Raw genomic sequence first — 10,508 nt, 5'->3', positions numbered from 1 at the left:
AGTGAAGACACAAGAGGGCTTTTTATTAAAATGCTTTGCTTTTAAAATTATGATTACAAATAAATGATACCTATCTACATGGAATTTCTGAAAGTAAAATTTGATTTCGAAAAATCATTACTGATATTTTTAACATTTTCTCAACATGGTTGAAAATATTACAATTTTTTTGTCTGGACCACTGTTACGACATGGGTTTTTTCTTAAAGCATAATACATTATTAATTTATACAAAAATGTTTTCTATAAAAGAAAAAAAATAATAGACAATGTTATCTCATCCAATAAAAAAAGTGTTTTAACAAATGAACCCACACCGAAACTTCTCTCACAAGGAATGTATTTCCCCACGAATGAACCTTCCTTTAGTCTATAACAATTTTTTAAGAAATATTTTACCAAATGAAGACCCACCCACCCACAAATGTATTCCCTCACATTATGATGTGTTTGGATAAGACAATTTAAGAGAGTAATTCATTTATTTAAAGAATTTGAAATTCTTTACAATGAAATGCTTTGTTTGGATAGAGAAATTAAAAAACAATTAAAATGCATGCATTTTTTTGAAGTATTTCAATAAACTAAATTAGAAGAAATTCAAATGCCCTAAAAAAAGGTAGAATTTGAAAATTTTCTCACTCAACCTCACACTCTGGATTCAATCCCAAACAGACCCGACAAACCTGACAACCATGACAGGTCAGCGGATGGCCCAAGCAAGACGGGCGAGCCTGGCGACCCACATGGGTTTGGCGGGCCAGACGACGCAAACGTGTCGGGCAGGCCCAACGACTCGATCGACCTGTTGACTTGACAAGCCTGACCGACCCGTTTTCAAATTTATCATGAACTCAAAACATAATTAAGCCTAAAATAAATATTATAAAAATGAAATTTTATCTCACAAGAAATTCAATTATTTTATTCAAACAAGAAATTGAAATGTAAGGTATTTTAATTTATTTATCCAAACAAGTTATTTAGAAAATGAAGGGAATTTAATTGCAAGCAATTCAAATACAAGGCATTTCAAATTCTCAGCATTGTTGAAATGCTTCATCCAAACACAAAGTAAGTGTACCTAGTAAAAGAAAAGTCACCTTTTTAATGATTTTTATTCTAAAAATATTTTAAATTTAATTAGTGTTTAAATTTTTATTAATTACACTATCATAGTAATGTGTTGTCTTCATTAAAAGCACCATTTAGAAAACATTAAGATATTAATAAATTTTTAATAATAATTAATTTTCTTAATACATTTAATATTTTTTCTTAATGTACTTAATAATGAAAACTTTAAGTGCATTATTAAGAAAAAAAGATTAAGTTCATTATTAAGAAAAAATATTATTAAGTGCATTTCACTTGGCATTGCCTACTTTTTGAAAAAAAGAAGTCAAAATACACTTCTTACAATTATAATCAATAATTGTAAAATGTATAAAAAGTAACGCTTTCAAATGCCAAATATGGCAATATACATGGAAAAGGAAATAATAGCAATATTATTAGTTGTTCACACTTTGATCTATTGGTCATCTTCCTAAAGAGTAATACAAACCTCCTTTATACACATGGTCATAAATGTAATTCAGAAAATAGGAATCATTCTGTGGTTGAGTTTATGACATTATAATTTAATATATGGTAGACATAAACACAACTTCAGAATATAAAAAAGAAAATTATATAACACGAAGTAATATTGTAAAGTAACAACTTTTGTGTTATAGAAATAGAGAAGGTTAAATTTTTCCTAAAAAGTTCACGTGGACCTCTCAATTAAATTTCTATATGAGAAAAGTAATACTTTTAAATTTTGTAGTTGACTCTTGTCAAGTAAATTTATATTTTAAAATAAAAATATGATATAATTAATGTAGAATTAATGTTTATTAAAATAAGAGATGTTTGTCTATCACCACCCTAAAAGGAAAATTTGACTTTGTATTTACATAGATAAGGTAATTCACTTCCCACACGTTGTTTGAAGTTGCATATTTAAGGTTCCGAAAGAGATTTATTATAGAAAAACAATTACAAAGAAAAATATCTATCATCAAAATTTTTTCACCTCCTGTACGTATATGGTTTTCTGCAACTCTATTATCGGTTTTTGAAGAAAAAAAAACGGTGAAAGTCAAGGTTTCTGTGTGTTCTTCAGAATTTGAATATTAGCTTTATCTTTTTTCTTTTGTCGTTATAAGTTAGTTTGGCATGTTGCTAAAACTCATTTTAGTATTCTTTGAAATATTGTTGTGATCTTTTATAACCAGAAATGAAGCTTGAAGTTACTTGCAGGTTGATATCGGTAAGAGATGATGGTGGAAACTTATATAAGGAAGCAAGTTCCCTTCCAATGGTGGTTTAGAATGGCTTTGCTTCTCAGCTTAATCTTTTTTGGTGCCTGCTCTGCCACTTCTCAGAGTGTCTCGTTTAGGTTCTTCCTTACTCTACTTTTTCCCCATTATAGTTACCAATGTTTTTGCTCTATGTTTATCTCTGTGTGACTCAATAATAAAAAAATCATAAGAACAAAAAAAGCTTTCGAGAAAAGTTTACGGGGACGAACACAATACAAATAATACGTAAGTCCACCACATAAGAGATCTAATACACTTCCAATAAATTTTTTTAAAACATAATAAAATTATAAATTTTCTTTCTTATTCAATTTTTTTCATTTTTACTCAATACAAAATTTATATCCACACGAAGATATTCAAAAATTGTTGAAAAGATATAAAAATTAACAAATAATAAAGAGGAGCAAAACCTAAATCAAATTTTTTTCTATATAAATAATATATAAAACAATGGTATACATAAATTAAAAAAAAAAAACTAACAATATCAAAACTATTTAACTTGAAAAAATTTTAGCATGGAAGAAAAACTTACAAGACACTAACTAATTAATATATATATATATATATATATATATATATATATATATATATATATATATATGTGAGATGTTTATAAAACATTTCTTCGAGCTGATTATATGCACAGACTATAATGTTTATTTATTTTTGGGTATTGCAAACTAAATGTTCAAAGATACTTATTAATTAAAGATAATTAATACACATCGAAATTTTTAAAAGTTCATATTTAATTATAATATTAAATGACATAAAAGCAATTAATATAATTTTATTTTATTTAGAAGATAATAATATCCATAAGTATTATATAGTAGTTATAATATTTTATTTAATATTTATCGATAAAAGTTAAAAAATAATTAAATAATAAAAACTATATTTTAATGTTATTAAAAATTAAAATATAATTAAACATAAAAAGTTTAAATTAACAAAAAAACCAACAAAAAATAGTATTAAACATTTAAAAAGTATACAAAAAATAAAAAATTAAAGTATTAATTTAAGATTTAATAGAGTTTCCAAAATGGTTATTTTTATTGCTTAGAGATTTTAAAAGATATTTTTGTCTTTATAAAATCAGTTATATACATTTATATTATTTTAATTAATAGAATTAATTATTCTAATTTTTAATATAAAAATTATAAAATTAATGCACATTTATTATTTCTTAATTAGTGTCCTTAGGACACGGGATAACATTCTCCTACAAGAAATTACCAAAGAGTAAAGAAGATAAAAAAAATAAAGGATAATGTTAACAAGTGCCCTCACCAGTTAATGAATAATAAATGTGTATTGATTTTGTCATTTTTACATTGAAAGCTAAAATAATTAATTTTATTAATTAAAATAATATAAAAAGTATTAAACTGATTTTATAAAGACAAAACTATATTTTTATTTAAGGAATAAAAATAACCATTTTGGAGACTCAATTAAATCTCAAATTGATATTTTCATTTTTACTTTTTGTAAATTTTTTGAATATTTAATACTATTTTTATTGGTTTTTTATTAATTTAAACTTTTTTATGTTTAATTATATTTTAATTGTTAATAACATTATAATATAGTTATTTTATTATTTAATTATTGTTTAATTTTTATAGGTAAACATTAAATAAAATATTATAACAACTGTACAATATTTATGAGTTTTCTTGTCTTTTAAATAAAATAAATAAAATAAAATTGTATTAATTGTGATTAGGTCAAATTTTATTTAATATTACAATTAACTATGAATTGTTGTAAATTTCAATACGTATTAACTATCCTTAATTAATGTTCTTAGGACACCAGTCAGCAAGTCCCATATTTAAAACAAAGATAAGCAAGAAATTATTATTCCTATTTGAAAAATCATATCTCTACCTCAGTTTTTCAAGCAAGCAAAATGAAAACATTTTGAGGTGAGTTCAAATGTTCTTCTTCCCCCATTTCTCTCTTTTTGATGTTTTAACTGACGAGAAACATATTGTATTTGTCTTTCTCTTCGTTTTCTTTTTAAATCAAGTGATGAAAGCGATATTGTTTTGTTTCCAATTCCAATAGCTAGGTTTCCAAAAACGTTCTTCATGAATTACAATTTATAATTAAGCACAACATATAGCTGGGAAAGGAGAAACAACAAACCGTTTTGTAGTACTAAATATTAAATTGTATTATTATTATTATTATTACTATATATGCATCTCTTACATTGTTTATTATATAGGCTTAAATATACATTTGGTTCCTATTTTTGTTGTTTTTATTCAATTTGGTCTCTATTTTCGTTTTGTGTTCAATTAGGTTCACATTTTCGTCAAATTATGGTCAATTTGGTCATTTTCACTAATAGTGTTTAAATAGTTAACGTTTTTGAATCGTACATGCCACATGTCAGTTCCTAATTTTTTAATTTTTTTTTAATTTTTTTTAATTTTTTAATTTCAAAAAAATTGTCCACGTGTCAATACTAATGTCACATATCAATTTGTGGTTGTATTATTTTTTTTCAATTTAATCCCGATATTCGTTATTTTTTTACAATTCAGTCTCTATATTCGATATCCCGATACTAATGTCACGTGTACTATTTTTATTGTTTTTATTCAATTTGGTCCATATTTTCGTTTTGTGTTCAATTAGGTCCATATTTTCGTCAAATTGTGATCAATTTGGTCATTTTCACTAATGGTGTTTAAATAGTTAACGTTTTTGAATCGTACATGCCACGTGTCACTTCCTAGTTTTTTTAATTTTTAATTTTTTGATTTCAAAAAAATTGTCCACGTGTCAAGTCACAATTGTGTCACGTGTCAATACTAATGTCACATATCAGTTTGTGGTTGTATTATTTATTTTTGTTCAATTTAATCCCGATATTCGTTATTTTTGTTCAATTCAGTCTTTATATTCATTATTTTTGTTTAATTTAGTCCCAAATTTTGTTAAAATAGAACTATTTCATTTGTAAAATTGACATTATTATTAATTATTTTTTAAATTCAATTATAAATTATAATATTTAATTATAAATTAAATATAAATTGAATATTTAATATTTAATATAACCTTTTTATACCTATTTTTCTTTTTTTAAGTTACTCGGTGTTTTATCTTTTTCTAATAAAAAAATTGTGGAAAATATTTCAGTTCAGTCTCAAGTATTGTCCTTATGTTCCCTTTTTTATTTTTGAATACAGTCAAATGAAAACGTCGCACTTTGAAATGACTTGACTTGATTTTTAACTGCTTTTCCTACTTGCAGAAAGGGTTTGAGGACTACTGCTGCTGCTGTCAAGCTGAATAAAAATGAAGACCAGGTGATAAATGTTCTTTTTAATGATAGAATTCGTTCATATTGAAAAAAATAAATAAAGAAATAACCATTAATTGTTTTGATTTTGTTGTCAAATACTTAGGTTTAACAGTTTAAAGTCTTGAGATGATTTTCAGGTAGTGATTGAAAACGGCATAGTTTCCCTGAATTTGTCAAATCCCGGAGGCTATATTATTGGACTATACTATGACGGAACTCAAAATATACTTGATCAAAAAAACCATCAATTTGATAGAGGGTATGTACATATCTTACACTTATTCACGCTAAATAAATTACATTGAAGTTATGTTCCATTTTCTTACAAAGTATATCATGGAAAAAAGGTTAATTTGATCCACATTAAGTCATGGCTAGTTTTTCATATATAAATAACCTTACTTTTCTTTTTTATAGGTACTTTGACGTTGTTTGGAACGAAGGAGGAAAATCTGGGATCTTTGAGAGGTACACTGTTTGTATTGTTTTAGAAAAGATTGTTGTATCTTCTTAATGATATGATATATTAATAATAAAAGAGAATATCGAATTTAAATTCAGTCATTCGTGTCATTAGTTCTCACTCAGTCACTAGATAGCAAAACCAATAATAGAGTAACGTATGCATGCAGCCATGCATTATGCTCTGTTGCAGTTAAAGAGACAAATTAATGATTGATACTGTGCTGCAGAATCCATGGGACAAAGTTCTCAGTCATAGAAGCAAGTGATACTGTGGTGGAGGTTTCCTTTCTAAAAACATGGAGTGCTTCCATGAAAGGCTCAAGTGTCCCCATAAACATAGACTTAAGGTGTGGATTTTAAACCTAAATTTTTCAAACACTTTGAATCAAATGCAGAATTAGCTTCTCAACATTGTCTGACATAAACGTATTTTGGTGCAGGTATATATTGCGAAGAGGCGATTCTGGGTTTTATACATACGCAATATTTAATCGTCCACCAGGATTACCTGCAGTCACGGTTTATCAAATTAGAACTGTTTACAAACTCGACGAAGACAGGTAACTACAAAACTGTTAACGTCAGACAAGTTAAAAAACATAATTTGCCTTTGATTTTGAAAAAATTAACGTTAGTAATTTTCATTGACTCGTAGAAAACAATGTTTGACTAGTTTGTTGAAGTTAGTATCATTTTAGAAGTGGAAGGGTAAAAAACAATGGTTAACTTATTACCAACCAAACCAATGATGCAGGTTCCACTATATGGCCTTATCTGATACAAGGCAAAGGAATATGCCAACTGCAGAAGACAGAAAAACAGGCCAGGCGCTGGCGTATCCTGAAGCTGTTCTCTTAACCCATGCAACTGACCCACAAATTCGAGGAGAGGTGATTCGTTATTGGTTATGCATCTGGTTGAATTGACATTGATTTTTTCTATTTTTCTTTTTGTTGCTCATAATGTGTATGAATCGAACGCGTGTTTGTTGGGTTTTAGGTTGATGATAAATACCAATACTCGGCAGAGAACAAAGATAACTCTGTTCATGGGTGGATTACAGAGGATGATTCAGCACCGGTGGGTTTCTGGGTGATAACTCCCAGTAATGAGTTCCGCAATGGTGGGCCCGTTAAACAAGAACTCACTTCTCATGTTGGCTCAACTTCTCTTTCCGTAAGACCTGACAAATCCCTCAATGCATCAACAATTTCTTATTAGAGTTTACTCTTGTATTAAGTAGATAATTGGTATTAAACATGTTACAGAAAATTATAAGACTATGTTAAACATGTTTGAATATTTTCATTCAGATTAATACTTCTTTAGTTCTGTTTTCGTTGTTGTTCTTGTTCTACTAAGTTTTTTATTTTTTCTGTGTGCAGATGTTTACCAGCACTCATTATGCTGGCAAGAAGGCAATCACTGCATTTGATGAAGGGGAGACTTATACGAAGGTTTTTGGGCCAATTTTTGTTTACCTTAACTCTGTGCCAACCAAAACTCAGTTTAAGTCTCTGTGGTCAGATGCTGTAACACAGGTACTTATTATTACCTTTAACACTCACATACGATTATTCGTTGCACATTATTCGAGTGAAGTATTATATTATGACACGATATATTGTTGTTCTTTGGTAAATTAGTTATCCAATGAAGAAAAAAAATGGCCTTATGATTTCATTGGATCAAAAGATTTCTTTCCACCCCAACAACGGGGAAAGGTGTCAGGAAAGCTTCAAGTTAATGATGGGTATGTGCCAATCCCTTATTTATCTTCATTTTATTCTTTGTTTTCATAGGATCAAATTATATAGGTAATTGCTTTATATAATTCATCAGGGGAATGGCTCAACCAGCTGAAAGTTCTTACATTGGTCTAGCTTTACCTGGAGATGCAGGATCATGGCAAATAGAAAGCAAGGTAGTGAGTTTTAATATGTTGAATTTTGAATGACTAGTGAAGCATTCAGCTAAAATGTGTTTGACCGATATTCAAAGGGTTATCAATTCTGGACTCAAACCGACAAAGATGGAAGCTTCTCAATTACAAATATTGTACCTGGGAGTTACAACTTGTATGCATGGGTCCCTGGTTTCATTGGAAATTATAAATATGAAGTCAATGTTGATATCAAACCAGGTAAACTTCTTCTCTCAAGTGTGTTAAGTATAAAAATAGTTATGCTTTTATCCAAAGATTTAAACTTTTGGAGCAATTGATTCATGGCATGGCATTAGAATATAGTTCACTTTTGTAGCCTTAATGAAAAAAAGTTAGTTTTCAGTATAAGTTACATAGTAATTTACGCTTTTGAGATGTTAGTAAATACCAAAAATAATTATAACTTGGTTCCTAAGATAATAACTTGTATATAAAATGTGGTGTAGGAGGCAACATCAACTTGGGTTCTCTTGTATACAATCCTCCAAGAAATGGTCCTACTTTATGGGAAATTGGGATCCCGGATAGGTCAGCTGCAGAGTTCCATGTACCAGACCCTTACCCAGATCTTGAGAACAAATTGTACCTAAACGATAACAAAAATGGGTAAGCCAAAAACTCATTGCCAACAACAAATTTTAACTTGTATATACTAATATGCACACTCTATTTTCAGTTTTTACCAAAGTATTTCTACTGTGACAGGTTTAGGCAATACGGTTTGTGGGGACGTTACGCTGATTTGTATCCAAAAGAAGATCTCATTTTTACAGTCGGTGTTTCTGACTATCATAAGGATTGGTTTTATGCTCAAGTTACCAGGTAAATTTTGAGTAACATACAGAAATTTTTATGATTGTCATCATCAGTTTAGTTTTCTCCTCTAAATTACACACTGATGCATGCAGGAGCACAGAACCGGGCAAATTCGTTCCAACCACATGGCAGATTCAGTTCCAGCTTGAGAATATCATAGAGGGAGGAAACTACACACTGCAATTGGCCTTGGCAGCTGCCACTAATTCTAGATTGGAGGTACAACAATTTACTTTTTCCATGATTGATCCTTTTTTTTCTGCTATATATGAGTATCGTTTATAACATGTTTTGAGATAAATGATCAGGTTAGGATCAACAAGCCGAATTCAAACCCTCCATACTTCTCATCACAAGAGTTAATTGGCAGTGACAATGCCATAGCGAGGCACGGCATCCATGGATTGTATGAGTTGTATAGTGTAGGTGTAGATAGTAATCAATTGGTAAAAGGAAAAAACACCATCTACTTGACACAGTCAAATGCCAAATCTCTATTTGAAGGAATTATGTATGATTATATTCGATTGGAGAGTCCTCCAACAACTAAAAAATAAACTTCATTGTACCTTGAACTTGTAGTTGAGCAATCTGCATTAGGATTCTATCATCTTGTAATTTGCAGATAAGTATGCATCATAACGTCTGCTTTTGCTATCATATAGGAATCATGAAATTATGATCAAAGATTAATAAAACCAGTTTTTCCATTTAATATACATGTGCCTTCTTGCTTCTTGTATTTTTATTATGAAGAATATTGATATTAAGAGATGGATAGGTTGTCCATTTTCTGTTATTATTTTTCCATTGAGCTAATACAAAATAATAAGAAAAATTCACTAAATTTTGATGTATTTGGTGCTTGAAGAGTATGATTCTATTAGTGGAGGTGTTCAATTTCTTTTCTGTGAGTTCGTATTTATTTTAAATGAAAGATACTGAACCATGATGTTTTAGTTAATTTGGGAAAGTTAGGGAAAATATGGTACCTAAAATTTCGTAAAATAATAAAAACGTTTAATTAAATATACCATAATTATGAAAAATAATATTATGACACCTTTTAATAAAATATTACTGTTTCGAATAAGCGTTCTCATGCACATTTTATCTATTTTCTTACGTGACCTTCCCTCCCAATTAAAGTACTTTATTCGTCTAAGACCAATATGGTGTACCTATTAAACATAATAGGACGCTCAAAGTAAGTTCAAAATCAAATAGTTAAACAGATTAACTCAAACTTAAATATGTAGTAAATGTACCAATAACTATATTTTTTTTACTCTTATTTATAATTTTTTTCAATAGACTTTGATTAAGAGATGTTTAATATCAGTCCAACAATGTCTCTCAATCATGTTTATGGTTTTTTTTTTAATGTAATCTACCCAACTTACGAAGTTGGATGATTTTTCAGTCCAATAAGACAGATCGGCTACTACCGGTCATGACACCACAACAAGATGAACGGCTAGGAACACAATCGAATGGGTGCAAAGGTTCTCGACCGTTCAGCTACACAATGGTAATCGATTAGCAGGATAGGAAGTGTCTAGGTGTTGGGAAT

General features: G+C 28.7%; 1 protein-coding gene across 1 annotated transcript; it reads left to right on the top strand.

Moving 5' to 3' along the window:
• The first annotated feature begins 2,314 nt into the window (after nucleotides 1-2,314).
• On the top strand, nucleotides 2,315-9,595 carry LOC114174584 (uncharacterized). Its single transcript, XM_085669899.1, has 16 exons — nucleotides 2,315-2,446; nucleotides 5,659-5,713; nucleotides 5,847-5,968; nucleotides 6,127-6,177; nucleotides 6,402-6,521; nucleotides 6,615-6,734; nucleotides 6,929-7,064; nucleotides 7,174-7,350; nucleotides 7,560-7,715; nucleotides 7,821-7,927; nucleotides 8,017-8,098; nucleotides 8,176-8,317; nucleotides 8,566-8,725; nucleotides 8,825-8,941; nucleotides 9,028-9,154; nucleotides 9,244-9,595. The coding sequence occupies exons 1-16, from the start codon at nucleotides 2,325-2,327 to the stop codon at nucleotides 9,490-9,492; spliced, it is 2,043 nt and encodes a 680-aa protein (XP_085526025.1). The 5' UTR covers nucleotides 2,315-2,324; the 3' UTR covers nucleotides 9,493-9,595.
• Nucleotides 9,596-10,508: the final 913 nt, after the last annotated feature.

The sequence above is a fragment of the Vigna unguiculata genome, chromosome 2 (assembly GCF_037176805.1).
Source record: "Vigna unguiculata cultivar grain cowpea cultivar isolate G323 ecotype 2 chromosome 2, ASM3717680v1, whole genome shotgun sequence".
In the NCBI taxonomy this organism is placed as follows: Eukaryota; Viridiplantae; Streptophyta; class Magnoliopsida; order Fabales; family Fabaceae; genus Vigna; species Vigna unguiculata.
Note: the sequence above shows the minus strand (reverse complement) of the source record. Positions and strands in the feature narration are given on the sequence as shown.

Excerpts from the sequence above, each read along its gene's own strand:
- LOC114174584 (XM_085669899.1), top strand. The coding sequence starts at position 2,325 with ATGATGGTGGAAACTTATATAAGGAAGCAAGTTCCCTTCCAATGGTGG. Across the intron at positions 5,714-5,846 it reads TGAATAAAAATGAAGACCAG|GTAGTGATTGAAAACGGCAT; the intron begins GTGATAAATGTT and ends GATGATTTTCAG. Across the intron at positions 9,155-9,243 it reads CCACTAATTCTAGATTGGAG|GTTAGGATCAACAAGCCGAA; the intron begins GTACAACAATTT and ends ATAAATGATCAG.